We start from the raw sequence: 16,198 nt of genomic DNA on the forward strand, positions 1-16,198 counted from the left end.
GAAGTGGCAGGTGATCAGGTGATGGATCAGGTACAGCCGAACTGGTAGAACACTCAAGATTTCCCTCAATTTCATTGATTCGGTCAATATATAATGCTCATGATGTTACCAAAAACAGAGACTCTAAGAGGTGTGGGGAGTTTTTTTGTTTGTGTTTTTTTTTTCTCGAAGGAGGGACAGGAGATAGTTTGCAGACATTGCAGTTAAGGTGTCTATGTGCATGCATGCTAAATCACTCCAGTCATGGCTGACTCTTTGCAACCCCATGGAGTGTAGCCCACCAGGCTCCTCTGTACATGGGATTCTCCAGGCAAGAATAGTGGAGTGGGTTGCCATGGCCTCCTCCAGGGGATCTTCCTGACCTAGGGATCGAACCCATGTCTTTATGTCTCCTCCATTGACAGGAGGGTTCTTTACCACTAGCACCATCTGGGAAGCCCAACATGTCTATAGAGAAAATTAAAAAATCAATATATGGATTCAGAGCTGAGGAAACTCCTGTGTGAATATAAAACACATTAACACTGTGTTCACAAAATGTAAGTCATACACAAGGACAGAGTCTTCTTAACTCAGAGTCAAATATAGGTTGTTTCATTATTAATTTTATAAAAATCCACAAGAGCTGAAAAGAATGCATCATTCAGTAATTAAAACTATCATTTGTAAAAGAGTATCAGAAAATCATTTACATTTTACAAGAATTAGTACATCATCACAAACTAGGACAATCAAGACATATTCCTTTCTGGTACATTACAATATTAATCAAATAAAATATCAATTTTCATTCTGAAGCATTTCTAAACCTGAGTCAACACATATTCATTTGAAATTGCTTCTGGCTGGTGTAAGGAAAAGAAATAGTGTCCTGTTGTGGATTTTCTTTTTCTAATAAGGAGACTGATAAAGGCCAACCATGAGAGAAAAAAGAGGATGTCTCAATTGTTTTCAGTGGTTGTTGCTACCTTTACAATTTGCTTCTATTGAGCTTGGAAAGTGACCGTGAATCTTAGAGAGGAAATGCTTAAATATGTAGTATTTGATGCAGCTGTATTAACTCCTATGATACGATTGTACTTATATTCAGTCAGAAGAGCAGCTTTCATGCTCTGAGGTTCTCACACAGCCACACTGACTTAGCAAGAGAGGAGATGACCTCAAGAACCAGGGACGAGCTGAAAGCCCAAAGGATGCACAGAAAAGTAGCTAGGATAGGAGTCTGCGAAAAACAAGCAGAAAACTGGAAAACCACGGGCTGGGGAAGTCACATTTTGGCTAATACAGTCTCAAATTACTGAGACTGAATTTTGAAAGGAGTGGTGCCTCCACACGACAAAGGAGCAGACAGGTGAGGTCCTGACATGGACAAAGCCTTAGAGACAACTGGAGTCAAATGAATGGTTATAAAATAGAAATAGAAGGTAAAAAATGGGACTTCTTTAGCCAGGGAAGCCAGACCATGAGGAAGATTTAAAGTTTCACAGTTGAGAGTAAGAGAAAATGTGAGAAAATATAGGCAGGCCCACTGCTCCTCAATCCAGGGAGAACCAAGGAGGAAATCAAATGTGCTGGAGGGACGTCCCTGGTGGTCCTGTGGTTGAGACTTGGTGTTCCCAAAGCAGGGGCTTCAGGTTTGACCCCTGGTGCCAGAGCTACGGTTCTGCATGCCATGAGGCCAAAAAACCAAAACATAAAACAGAAATAATATTGTAACAAACTCAATGAAGACTTTAAAAATGGTCCACATTAAAAAAAAATGCACTGAAATCCTACTGATAGTGAAAATTCACAAATAACAATTTGTCTCTCATGCAAGGCTACTTGAGGTTTTCCCATTACATGGTTGCCATATGGGTTACTTAGTTTCAATCAATTGTTTGTCTTAAAAAGTGATTGTCTTTTCAGTTCTTTCTACATGACCTCTGCACAGGTCAAGGGGTGAGCACCATTTTGGGGGGTAAAGCAACTGGCATTTCACAACTCTTATGAAATTCCCTCTGGGAGGCTGGGAACACCCATGTGACAGGCACACGCAGTTCTAGTTGGGCTGTTCTTGTGTGTAGGGGCAGCTGAGGCCGGTGACTGTATCCCAGAAAGGAAAAGGACTGTTTATCCTCTCTTTAATCCTGTTTGAAATATGTCATTAAAAATAAACAAACAACAAATAGAAACAACAATCAAACAAAACCAGATAATAGCTGCTTCAGAATGAAGAGACCTAAAACACTTCCTAATCTGACCTTCCTCCCAGGAGGAAACTGTTCCCAGTCTGCCTCCCAGGCCTTCGTGCTGGTCTTCTTCCTTCTGGCGTGGGCACTTCACCTCTCTCTAAGAGAATTTTCATAGCTTAGTTTCAACATGACCAGGTCCTAGAACCTGTCTTTGTGGGAAGTTGCAAAAGCATAATGATGAAACGCCAAGAATGAAGTGTCAGATCTCATTATGAACCTTCAGTTTCGTATTCGACTCTCAATCTGGCAAACATGTTACACGAATACAGCCGAAACAGAATCTGCAATACCTAAGAAAAAAAGGAAATCATTGGTACTACTCTATTTTTTCTTTACATGTTGTTTTTTAACTAACATGAATGAGTTTATTATGCACCACTATGATTTAACCCTTCATCACTAATTTTTTAAATTTATTTTTAATTGAAGGATAATTGCTGTACAATATTGTGCTGGTTTCTTCCACACATCAACATGAATCAGTATAGGTCTACATATGTCGCTTCCCTCTTGACCATTCCTCCCACCTCCCACTGCTCTGGGTTTTTACAGAGTCCCGGTTTGAGTTCCCTGATGATACAGCAAATTCCCATTGACTATCTATTTTACATATGGTAGTGTATATCTTTCCATGCCACTCTCTCCATTTAAAAAATATGCAACGCTCCACTAATTCGCATGTCATCCTTGCACAGGGGCCATGCTAGTTTTCTCTGTATCGTTCCAATTTTAGTAAATGTGCTGCTCACACTACATGTTTTTTAAATATTAAAACAGTTTTGATTTGGGTTCAGAAAGTTAATATCTACCAAGAAAACAGCTTACTGGTTCTAGTTATCTGTCCATATAAACATGGCAACCTCAAAAGTAGATATCAGCAGAGATTCTTAATGTTTTTATTTCAAGAAACTATTACAAAAACTCAAAACAACTTATTAACTGAACAGATGAATGTATCTGAAATATGGAATGCACTCTATATACTTTAGAGGCAATACAATAATTTATAGGATTATTTTAAATATAACTTAAAACCTTTAAATTCTAAGACTTGAACTTTAACAAAATTTCAATCACTCACAAGTGTGCTATGCTTCCTTAGTATGAAAGAGCACAGATCACAATGCCATGGTGGAAGCGATGAAACATCCTATTTAAAGACTGGATTTGTCTGTGATTAGCTGTGTCTCTAAATTTCTTGGGGCCACAGAATTGCTACCTGCCTTCGTGGTTGTTCATGAGAGTAATGTGATCATATCAGGGATTTAACTTTCAGGAAATACTTTCGGAAAGGATATAATGACTAACCAGGCAGGGTGTGCAGACTTAATTGGGGAACAGAAAGAAATGATTCCAACCACCCTTTGTAGCTGGGGGCTGGGAGAAGTGGGGGCAGGGAACAGAGTCGTGATTGAGGTGAAGATGAACCAGTGTTTGAATCATGTTCCTGCAACTCTCCTTCTAGAACTTTAACAGCAGCCACCCCTCAGCCCTGATGCAGGCACGGCACTCCACAGTCAGAGATAAACTGGAGGTGGCAAGGGTTCAGGAACCACATCAGCCTTCTACCTGCAAAGCCCCTCAGGGATGCTGAAAGGAGAGGCGTGGGCTGGGGTCTGGTGCTCGGGCTGCAACACTCCAGTTACCAGTTAGTGGAACAATGGAGATGTTGTGACTAGGTTGAATCAACATATAAGCTCTCAGGGACTTCCCTGGTGGTCCAGTGGTTAAGAATATGCCCTTGCAATGCAGAGGGTTTCGGTTCAATCCCTGGTTGGGGAGCCAAGATCCCATAGGCTGTGGAGCAACTGAGCATGCATGTCTCAACTACTGAGCCAGTCTGCTCTGGAGCCCGCGCTCTGCAAGTGGAGAAGCCACCCCGTGCTACAGCAAGACAAAGCCCGCAGGCTGAATAGAAGACCCAGCACAGCCAAAGTAACATACATATATGTATCTACACATATATATATAAAAGAAGAAGCAAAAAATATATATGCTCTCAAAATTTTCCATAACTCTCTCTCTCTTTTTTTTTAAACTCAGAATTTATTGTAAGAACTTCAGTAAACTGTTCCTCAGCTAAAAACTCTATTTGGTCCTATTCAAGAGGATTGGCTTAAATTAGCATATTTGTTTCATTGCTCTAATTTCTTTGTGGAAATACTGCATTTTGAACTAGAGAACTGTGCTCCAGCTACGGGCAATAGACCACTGTTTCATATTTGAACCACTTCAGTAGCAATGCCAAATCAATTATAAAAACATCTAAAAATGACTCATCATTTTATCATAAATACCACAGCCTGGGGCATACCACAACTTTTAAAAAGTTGTATATTTGTTAGAACTAATGAGAAATTAAATAACTGCTCTCATACATAATATAGTTTGGATCAACTCAATTCAGAAAACTTGCTGATTTTCCAGATCAAAAGTTTTAGAATAGGGTTTGAATATAGATTTTTAGAATACATTTAAAATACTTAAATAGCTACTTTAATTTGTTGTTCTTTAACAAAATTGTTATTATTCAACAAAAGAGTGTGTCTGGTATTTTCTTAAGCCTCTCAATTTCAGGGAACAGAATTTTTTGCTAGAATTTTATAGGTGGCAAGAGGTATATTAAATCTGAAACAACACTAATGCTCAGATTTTCACTCAGTTTGATACAAAGAAAAAGTGATTCTTGATGATCCTAAGGTAGGCATTATAATACATTAAATAATGGACAGTCATATAGTTATAAAAGGCAAATTTGGAAATTTTTGGAGAAGTTCAGCTTCTTAAGTGGGTTTTTGGAAGTAGTTAACTTTGGTAAATTATTGCTATATCTTATAATGTTCTGCTCATTACATTAGTTTTTACTACAGTCCCTCTTAAAAACATGAATATGTGCAGTAGTGTCTTGTTTAAAAAAATACTATTTTATTTTTATCAATTAGTTGAAGGATGACCATTATTACTGTAACAGTGGTTTGAAAACCCTGGATGCACACATTATAATTTTAATCTATTCAGTCTCTTTCTTGACATTGAGCCAGGAATTTTCAATATCAGTTCAAGACTCACCACAAATATTTCCTCCCATTTTCACACGGACATAGCCATCGATGCCCCATGAAGTTCCCCAGGAGTTCCGTACAATCCAGTATGGGATACTTCCTACAAAATATAAATCAGACCCTGGAGAACATAGCTGTGGTGAAAGAATGTTCATTTAAAGCTCAGGTGGCACAGCAGTAAAGAAGCTGCTTGCCAATGCAGGAAATGTAGGAGAAGTGGGTTCGATCCCTGAATAAGGAAGATCCCCTGGAGAAGGAAATGGCAACCCACTCCAGTATTCTTGCCTGGGAAATCTCATGCACAGAGGAGCCTGGTGGGCTATAGTCCATGGGGTGTCAAAGAGTCAGACGTGACTGAACACTTCCTGAAAAGTAGAGTGGTTTTAAGAAAACAAATAAACAAACAAAAACTAACCAAATGCTAACAAACTAGCCAAGTAAACTGGGCTGTACGAGTGTCACACTGCAATCAATGGAAAAGGGGTTTGAATTCATTTTGCTTGTTACATTTACTGCATAAAATGAAAACACACATATATACACATTTCCAAGCAATTTGAAAAAAAGAAAGGAAAAGAACTGTTAGATTAGTATGATGAAGTAATAAGCACTTCTCTTTTCCCAGGAATTATCCTAAACACTGCAGATGGAGAATGTCCAATATTTAGATCAAGAATTTAGTGTCATTTTAACATGGCATCTACCAAAAATTGACCAGGGGATCTGCAGGGCATGTATACCTGGAAGTTTAGGGCAAAGTTGTAAAGCTCGTGAGAACTTAGATGTAAGAGGACCAAGGTTCAGCATTTTAAAGGATGGAGTCACGTGTCAAGTTGGAGTTGAAGCTGCAGAGCAATCAGTCACGTCTCACCAGCACTCACCCGTTTTATCAAAGCCCGTTACAAGGACGGCGTGATTTGCTTCTCCACTGGAGCAGTGATGCTGTATAATGCCTCCCAGGTAGTCTTGCCAGCTCATGGCATCCACCACCACTATCAGAGGTCCCAAGGCCAGAAGTGCTTCTGCCATTTTGTCTTCTTGGCCACTATCAAAAGAAAAAAAATTTTGGTTAAGAAGTTTAGTTTCCAAGGTAAAAATATTTTACAAAAGTGATGTATTTCATCTGTATATGGCAAGGAGTAGGTTTGGTGGCAATTATCAAGTTCTAAACAATGGAGGCTGTAAGAAGCCTGGAAGACTAGCAGTCCAGGAGCGCTATGGGGCTCCAGAATACCAGGATCTGGGTTCTTCTTATATGAGGCTTCTGTTCCCAAGATCACTTCCCGATCCAAGAAGGCTGCTAGAGTGCCAGCCATTTCACTCATATTTCAGACAGTAAGAAGTAGAAAGGGGAGGTGCGACGTCCCTGTCGAGATCCCAGAAGTGATCACACATTCTGCACACATCTGCATGGGTCTCATTGGCTAGATGTCAGTCCTACAGCCAAGGTTAGTTTTAAGGAAGATGGGAAATTAAATTTTATAGCTGGTTGACAAAGTACCATGCTAAAATATATGGATTCTCTTAATAAGGAGAGTGGAAAGCCTGGATGTGGTGATATCTCATCACCTCTGCCACACCAAGTAAAAATCAAGAGAACAGACAGCCTAGGTTAGTGAATATCAAATAAAGAAAACTACAGAAAAGAGTTACCCAAAAATGTTGGGGGGCGGGGAGTGTAGTTATAGGGCAGGAGGGATGTTAAGATGCCAGGAGAACTAGGGCCAGACTGGGAAGACAGCAGGGCACGCAGTTCTGCTTTCCCACCTGGACCCGAATTGATAAAGTCTGATGTTATATAACATGCAGCCTTCATCAATCTTAAAAGTACATAATTAAACCATTAATTGTATTTTTAAAGGTCAGCTTTGTGGGTGCAGGACACTGAAACCAAGTTACTGCTATTTCGGCCCATTAAGATAGCGTTTGATAGTTTATTGCTGTAGCAAAGCATGGTGGATTAGTGGCTAGAAAGAGTAGATAAGCCCTCATCCTGCCAGCTGGAGACCAGTTTCTATCAAGGGGATATTGCGTCCAAAGATGAGGGAAAAATATGAGTGCCTACCAATGGGATTTGCTGAAATAGAAACCACAAATTCATTCTAAACAATCACTCACATTATCTGTTAAGGAGACAATGTTTTTGGAGATTTACAAGCAGGCATTTCTAATTTTTGCTGCTGTAAAAATAATTGGTTTTCATTAGAGTCAAAATTATAAAATTCTGGAGGAGAACATGATAGGGTATGGGCTTTGAGGTTCCACAGAGTTGGTTCAAATTCCAGTTTCATGCCACAGCCACCGCACCCACCTTCAGAATCAACATAAAGATACAATTATAGGCATAGATTTCATAGCCTGCCTAACCCACAAATTATACCCCAGGTTTATAATCAGCATTGTGTCCTTCCCTTGTTTCTAAGTTATCTAATAAACTAGTTTTCTTCAGCACAGGTTTTAGTGTATAATGTCTATTTTATTTAAATTTGCGGAATGTTTTCTAATGCAACTGTGACAAACACAATAATCTCCATATTAACCAGAAGACAACTGCCTCTACCTTTTAGAGATAACAAAAGCTATCCAGTAAATTATTCCAGTAAAATCAAAGATCATTTTACAGAGATGGTGTGAGGGAAGGAGAAGGATGAAAGAGAGAAGTTTGAGGGAATTGCAGAAGGTGGTGAACACTATGGGGTCATGGAAACAGTTTAGTTATGATCTCTGCTTGAGGGAGGACCAGGAAAAAGATTTCATAGTTGCTGGAAAACAGGAAATAGGAGGGCATCTGTGGTCTAGACCAGCAGGGAAAGGCTCCAGGGAAAGGCTCCATTTAGCCCCAGAACTGTTGTCCTTCATTTTTCAGAAAGGTGTGGGCCAGAAACAAGTTACAATATATTCCAAAAAATATCTTTATTTCCATTTTAGCCCAATATGGAACTACTATCATATTATCAAACCTTATTCCATGAGCTTACGATTACTTTCATAGATCAGTAAGAGACAAATCCTGCAGTCTTTAAGAATTCTCCTAAATGTTACTGTCATAAAGATTTGCTGATTAGGGTGAGTCTTACCTGTTACAGACCCTTGATGAGCACATGGATTTACACTTCATCTTCCCTATGGCATCCTAGTTTTTCTGTCCATGGTTATACGTGATAGGTTCTTTCCCTTTTTATTTATTTAGTCATGTCAATATTCTAGTTTGGCTTCTGAAATGTTTTTCCTGAGGTCTGATGAGCAAAAATGCAGGATGCAGCCTGTGTGTGAATGATCATTCTGCTTTAAGGCTAGATTATGCTTTTTGGATTCAGAAGGATTTATATGTAAGTATGTATTTTCCGAGTTAGCAGACAATTTTGTGAACTTTTTGGCTGATAGCTATGATCTGGGCTCGTGTTGTCTGGGCATACTAAAAAACTAAGAGAGCATGATGATAAAAATAGAAGTCAGGGGAAACTCCTGGGAGATGATGTACACCAACACGGGGCGGGGGGCATCATTTTTGACATGCATATTCTGCCCATCTGTGGAGGTCCCGGTAGGACTGAGGGCCAGGTGACCCCAGGACTAACTTGTTTCCTGAGGATACTCGGCTCTCCAGTTCTGCTTCACACCCTAGTCCTCCCAGCTTCCTGGGATTACTTTCTGTGCATCTGTCTTACGTGGACCTGCTGTTCTCTGCTTCTGTCTCAGACTTTCCAACTTCCTGCCTAGCAATGCCATTCTTTCAGTCTTTCAGGGTAAAAATCCTAGAGTCCTCCCTGACATTCTCCTCTCTTACCCTCACAAATATCCCTCAATATGCCCTATGCGGCTTTATTCTCTATCCCATCTAAGATGTCTAAGATCATTCTTCCAACACCGCCCCAAGATCATCCCCTGACGACCTCTGTCACCTCACCCCCTACAGTCTAGTGTGTCTCTCCACGACATGACACAACACGACAGGACAGGACAGTCACAGTGGCTTCCTCACTGCTCTTCAGCTATGCCAGACCTGGGTCTGCCACAGGGCCTTTGCACATACGATCCCTTCTGCCAGGAGCTGTGTTTCCCCAGGTACCTGCAGGGTTAAGTCTTCACTAAATGTTACATCCTCCAGGAACTCCTTCCTGAGACTGCAACCCCCTGCCCCTGTTGTTTTCTCTTCACCTCATGGCTGTTTAGTTCTCTTTAAAGCTATTTCATCTAGCAGACCATTCATATTTTTATTTCTTTGGTTTACTGCTTGTCTCTATCACTAAAATATAGTTCAGAGGGCAGAGCTTTCGTCCACTGTGTTCACTGCCAAATCCCCAGAACCTGAAACAGGGTTCAGTAAATATCTGAATGAATGAATAAATCAAAGGAAGGTATTCTTGCAGAGAGAGTCTAATGTGGTTAGCTTGGTGCCCTGTTCTTAGAGTTTAATATTCTGTGCGATGGGGGCTGGGTTTTCACAGCAGCCTCTGCCTTCTGATCCAAGGACAGATGAATCTTGCAGTCACCTTCGCTTTGTCTCTCTCTCTAAAGTAGACTGATGCCCATTATTCTTTTATTTCTTCCTAACTTTCTTAATCTGCTCCTTGTGACAAGGGAGGCCTTGAGTTCTCTCTGATCACACTGTGAACCTCAGGAGGTTCCTGTGCACACGCTCACCTTAGACTCTCCAGGAGCTGGCAACATAGGGGCTCACTTGCTCATTTAGAAAGTATGTGGTCTTCACCCTCAAGGGAGGTGGGGACCACTGTGCTCAGGGGCCCTGCCCGTTTATCACGATTCTGTGCATCCTGCCCTTGGGGACTGAGCTGTCAGGTGACAGCTGCTCTGGCAGCCAGGAACTGAGGGGACGGTCAGCTCGTCCTCAGACACATGGCTGCTGGTGTGGGTTCCACTTTGTTCAAGGATCCAGAGTCACTCCTGATTTCTTTCCGATTCCATGGGGACATGCCATCTAGACCCAGAGATGCTTTTATATTCAGTAAGTAGTAGACAAGTCTGTTACCTTAGCCAAATTTAATTTTTTTTTTTTTTTTTGCTTTCTCTGTTTCAAAACCCTGTGGAAAGCTTCCTTTATACTTCTAAAAAATAAGCAAGGAGTTGGATGGCTCTGTTTCTCATCCCTGAGCACCTCTTTTGCACTAAATGAAATGGTCATAATAGTTCTTTAGCTGGCTTTGAGTGCCATGTGTTTTTAAAGCATTTTTAAATGATTGCTTCCCCTGAACCCACCCCAAGTCATCACGCCCTTCCCATTCCCACACAAGTCCCTTCCTCACCCACCCCCGCATCCCATCACGCCTGCAGGATGAGCTTGTCATCTGCCTCGTTATATACTCTGTCCACTTGCCTCTAATAGGAAAACTTCATTTTATATTTTTCTTACAGTCGATGACTTGAACAATGTAGGGAAGAGAGAGGGGGTTCAAAAAAACTTCTTGGTAAGTAAGACTGCTTGACATTAGCTTCAGACTCTACAGAAAGCAAGTTTTTATTATTATTATTAATTCAAGAGTAAGACTGAAATGTGCTAAGGGTAATTGTGACACTGAAACTTGGTAGGAGGTGCTAAGTATCAATTATACCTTAAAATGAATTTAAATGTGTTGATTTAATTGCATTATTTCTGTTGGTAGAGACATGGAAAAAAAGTGGATAATATTTAAGAAACAACATCCATAGACCTCCATGGTGACTGCCAATGCATCTTTCTAATAAAAGTGTTAGTCGTTCAGTTGTGTCTGACTCTGTGTGACCCTATGGACTGCAGCCCACCAAACTCCTCTGTCCATGGAATTCTCTAGGCAAGAATACTGGAGTGGGTGGCCATTCCCTTTTCCAGGGCATCTTCCCGACCCAGAGGTGGAACCCTGGTCTCCTGTTTTGCATGCAGATTCTTTATCTGAGCCACCAGGAAATCAAGTGTATTTTAAAACAATTAAAACTATGCAGTAAAGCTGCCAAGCAACTTATTAATTCCAAGTAGTCAATAGATAATAACTTAAGAAACATAGAGAAAACCACAAGAGAAGGAGACATTTACCTGAAGTCATACGCAGAATAACCTTTGATTGAAGATCCAGAATGTGAGTCGGAAAAGTAACGGCAGAGGCCATTCTGGGCTTGAAATGGGTATTCCGAATCTCTCACCAGCTTGACTTGCAGCTGAAAGAAAATAATCATCCAACGTAATCTATGTCACATGATTGTGTCAAAGATCAAACAGAACTTACTACAAAGAGTCTAAGATTCCACTTGGTCACAGGTCATTATTGGGTATTCTTTGAGTTATGAAAATCTGAGGTTAAAACTTTAAGTGTTTTTTATTGACAGCCTAGGTAATTAAATTCTGTTTGTCTTTGTCTTTTGCTCCTGTTTTCTCTATATCTCCTGTTCCTGGAACTTCCACTGATTTGATAATAAAGTCTGGTCATCTTTCTCCTGAAGGTTCAAGAGCATAAACATCTTCCTTCTGCAGCTCTGGCTCCGGGTTATCAAGCCTTTGAGGTCATGCATTATGCTCACAAGCATCCTTCCATCCACTCTCTGTGCCATTCATCTGGCAGTGACTCCACACACAGCAAACAAAGAAGAGAGGGATGCTCAACTTTGGGAACTCTGTTTGACAGCTTTTCACAGTACACAGCAGCACCTTCATCGCGGGCTTCACACCACTGATGCTGGACCAGGACAGTGTCAGAGGGTGTGTGCTGGGGGAGGTGGGAGGTGGGGAGAGAACCAGGGTGCTGCCCATCTCAGCTACTGACTTGCAACAGGGTCTCACCTCCCAGGGCTCAGTTCTGCATCTACACAGAGGCCCCCAACCAGCTGACCTCTAATTCCCTTTTAACCTGGGCATTCAGATCAGATCAGATCAGATCAGTCACTCAGTCATGTCCGACTCTTTGTGATCCCATGAATCGCAGCATGCCAGGCCTCCCTGTCCATCACCAACTCCCGGAGTTCACTCAGACTCATGTCCATTGAGTCAGTGATGCCATCCAGCCATCTCGTCCTCTGTCGTCCCCTTCTCCTCCTGCCCCCAATCCCTCCCAGCATCAGAGGCTTTTCCAATGAGTCAACTCTTTGCATGAGGTGGCCAAAGTACTGGAGTTTCAGCTTTAGCATCATTCCTTCCAAAGAAATCTCAGGGCTGATCTCCTTCAGAATGGACTGGTTGGATCTCCTTGCAGTCCAAGGGACTTTCAAGAGTCTTCTCCAACACCACAGTTCAAAAGCATCAATTCTTCGGCGCACAGCCTTCTTCACAGTCCAACTCTCACATCCATAAATGACCACAGGAAAAACCATAGCCTTGACTAGACGAACCTTTGTTGGTAAAGTAATGTCTCTGCTTTTCAATATGCTATCTAGGTTGGTCATAACTTTCCTTCCAAGGAGGAAGCATCTTTTAATTTCATGGCTGCAGTCATCATCTGTAGTGATTTTGGAGCCCAGAAAAATAAAGTCTGACACTGTTTCTACTGTTTCCCCATCTATTTCCCATGAAGTGATGGGACCGGATGCCATGATCTTTGTTTTCTGAATGTTGAGCTTTCAGCCAACTTTTTCACTCTCCACTTTCACTTTCATCAAGAGGCTTTTTAGTTCCTCTTCACTTTCTGCCATAAGGGTGGTGTCATCTGCATATCTGAGGTGACTGATATTTGTCCCCGCAATCTTGATTCCAGCTTGTGTTTCTTCCAGTCCAGCGTTTCTCATGATGTACTCTGCATATAAGTTAAATAAGCAGGGTGACAGTATACAGCCTTGAAGAACTCCTTTTCCTATTTGGAACCAGTCTGTTGTTCCATGTCCAGTTCTAACTGTTGCTTCCTGACCTGTATACAGGTTTCTCAAGAGGCAGATCAGGTGGTCTGGTATTCCCATCTCTTTCAGAATTTTCCACAGTTAATTGTGATCCACACAGTCAAAGGCTTTGGCATAGTCAATAAAGCAGAAATACATGTTTTTCTGGAACTCTCTTGCTTTTTCTATGATCCAGCGGATGTTGACAATTTGATCTCTGGTTCCTCTGCCTTTTCTAAAACCATTTGAACATCAGGAAGCTCACGGCTCATGTATTGCTGGAGCCTGGCTTGGAGAATTTTAAGCATTACTTTACTAGCGTGTGAGATGAGTGCAATTGTGCGGTAGTTTGAGCATTCTTTGGCATTGCGTTTCTTTGGGATTGGAATGAAAACTGACCTTTTCCAGTCCTGTGGCCACTGCTGAGTTTTCCAAATTTGCTGGCATATTGAGTGCAACACTTTCACAGCATCATCTTTCAGGATGTGAAAGAGTTCAACTGGAATTTCATCACCTCCACTAGCTTTGTTCATAGTGATGCTTTCTAAGGCCCACTTGACTTCACATTCCAGGATGTCTGGCTCTAGGTCAGTGATCACACCATCGTGATTATCTGGGTCGTGAAGATCTTTTTTGTACAGTTCTTCTGTGTATGCTTGCCATCTCTTCTTAATATCTTCTGCTTCTATTAGGTCCATACCATTTCTGTCCTTTATCGAGCTCATCTTTGCATGAAATATTCCTTTGGTATCTCTGATTTTCTTGAAGAGATCCCTAGTCTTTCCCATTCAGAAGTTCTATGGAAATGAATAATCATACGCTGTCATCTTTAAAAAAAGATGGGTCATCTGCAAAAAAAGCAATTACCAAGTAATATTAGGGAATAAACATAAATATTTTTCTGAATACAGATGGCAGGTAAGATTTTTCACACTTTGGTTTCTGCTGCTGCTGCTGCTAAGTTGCTTTAGTCGTGTCGGACTCTGTGCAACCCCATCGACGGAAGCCCACCAGGCTCCTGTGTCCCTGGGATTCTCCAGGCAAGAACACTGGAGTGGGTTGCCATTTCCTTCTCCAATGCATGAAAGTGAAAAGTGAAAGTGAAGTTGCTCAGTCGTGTCCAACTCTTAGCGACCTCAGGGACTGCAGCACCAGGCTCCTCCATCCATGGGATTTTCCAGGCAAGAGTACTGGAGTGGGGTGCCACTGCCTTCTGCGATGGCTGACCTACACAGAAGCAATTCTTATTTTTTGGGGTGGAGGGCTTAAATAACTGACATTTATTTTCACACAGTTGTGGACACTGGAAGTTCAAGGTCAAGGGGCCAGCAGGGTCAGTGTCTGGTGAGAACTTTCTCTTTGAGGTGCAGATGGCCACCTTCTCAACGTGTCCTCACACGGGAGACAGAGACCTTGCCCTCTTCATTCTCTTCTTCTGTCACAGTCCTATCAAATTAGGGCCCCAGGCTGATGATCTCGTGTGTGCATGCTCAGCTGTTTCAGTCGTGTCCAACTCTGCGATGCTATGGACCATGGCCTGCCAGGTTCCTCTCTCTATGGGATTCTCCAGGCAAGAATACTGGAGTAGGTTGTTATTTCCTCCTCCAGCGGATTTTCCCAACCTATGTATTGAACCCACATCTGTGTCTCCTGAATTGCAGGAGGATTCTTTACTGCTAAGCCATCAAGGAAGCCCCTTATGACCTCATTTAACCTCAATAACCTCCTAAAGACCCCTTTTCTAGATATACATAGTCAGATATATGGGAAATCTTTGGATTAATTCAAGCTCTGGTTAGCTACATTTTCAAACTTGAAAATATTATTTAGTAAATGCCAGACTGAACGCACAGTAAACAAGCAGCTTAAAAGACTGCAGAGCCACTCACCTTATTGAGCCAGTACAAAGCGCTGAGCGGGGATCCTCCGTTGCAGCCGTAGTTGCTATAAGAACAGTCTATCACCTGCTGAACACTCAGCACCTCCAAGGGCTGCCCTTTTATCGCACACACAGACTCCACTGCACCCACCACGCTGAAAGCCCAGCATCCACCACACTGAGATAGAATGATGATAGAAACAGAGATAGAATGTATTTGTTATCTAACAATGTGCAAATCACGTCCATTGACATCTCTGACAACACAAATGATGAAATCATGTGAGCAGAATCTGGAGGCCTACAGAATGTAAATGTCAATCCTGCTGATTTTCAATTAAATTCTCTTAGAAGCATCAAAATATACTATTTATTAAAGGTAAATTGGTAGTATCACTATTGCAAGTTAGACATTGCAAAATAAAAGTGAACTTTAGAGATTAGGAAAACACTTGGACTGACGTTCTTTTTAAAAAAACAAGTCAGCACAAACATAGGTAACTGACTTGTAGTTGCCAAGGGGGGAGGGGCTGGGGGAGGGGTGGACAGGGAACTTGGGATTAACAGATGCAAACTATTACTTATAGGATGGATAAACAACAAGTTCCTCCTGTACAGTACATGGAGCTATATTCAATATCCTGTGATTAAACCATCATGGAAAAAATATGAAAAAGTGTGTGTGTGCTTCTCCCCTGACACTCTGCTCTGCCCTCCAACACCTCCCCTCCAAGGGCAGAAGGCAGGGAAAAGGTGAGCAGAGCAGGGGTGCATGGTACATATTTGTTCTCATTAACAGATAAGCACAGGACCTGGATGAATGACTTGTTAGCCCATCAGGATTATGAACGCACAGGTAATGTCCTAATTATAGAAACCCACAGTAATCGTTCCTCATTGAAATACTCGCTAACAATCTTTCTGACTCTGGGTCTCTTAACTTGCTTTTATTGGCTAAACTAAATGGCAACCCACTCCAGTGTTCTTGCCTGGAGAATCCCAGGGATGGGGAGCCTTGTGGGCTGCCGTCTATGGGGTTGCACAGAGTCGGACACGACTGATGCGACTTAGCAGCAGTAGCAGCAGAACAAAGGAATGAAAGGAATGGAATCAAGAATTTCACATAAGAAAGAAGAATCGCAGGAAAGGTAGAGATGAGAGTGGGACTTGAAACTGGGTGGAACCATCTTAATCCTGGGACCAGGTGCTGCGGGCGGAGAAGGCAATGG

The 16,198-nt window shown here is 41.7% G+C and overlaps 1 protein-coding gene and 1 non-coding gene across 2 annotated transcripts in view; both read right to left on the reverse strand.

Annotated features, from left to right (window-relative positions):
* Window positions 1-572: 572 nt before the first annotated feature.
* Window positions 573-16,198, reverse strand: part of CTSO (cathepsin O) — a 28,942-nt gene continuing 13,316 nt past the window's right edge. The window contains exons 5-9 of the mRNA XM_027567348.1: window positions 14,980-15,147; window positions 11,325-11,446; window positions 6,178-6,341; window positions 5,304-5,396; window positions 573-2,524 (exon numbers count right to left, since the gene is read on the reverse strand). Of these exons, the coding sequence (XP_027423149.1) occupies window positions 2,490-2,524; window positions 5,304-5,396; window positions 6,178-6,341; window positions 11,325-11,446; window positions 14,980-15,147 (582 nt within the window). The 3' untranslated portion in view covers window positions 573-2,489. The remainder of the gene's footprint in view (window positions 2,525-5,303; window positions 5,397-6,177; window positions 6,342-11,324; window positions 11,447-14,979; window positions 15,148-16,198) is intronic.
* On the reverse strand, window positions 2,885-2,988 carry LOC113875195. Its single transcript, XR_003506195.1, has one exon. It is a non-coding gene; the product is annotated as a U6 spliceosomal RNA (small nuclear RNA).

The sequence above is a fragment of the Bos indicus x Bos taurus genome, chromosome 17 (assembly GCF_003369695.1).
Source record: "Bos indicus x Bos taurus breed Angus x Brahman F1 hybrid chromosome 17, Bos_hybrid_MaternalHap_v2.0, whole genome shotgun sequence".
NCBI lineage: Eukaryota > Metazoa > Chordata > Mammalia > Artiodactyla > Bovidae > Bos > Bos indicus x Bos taurus.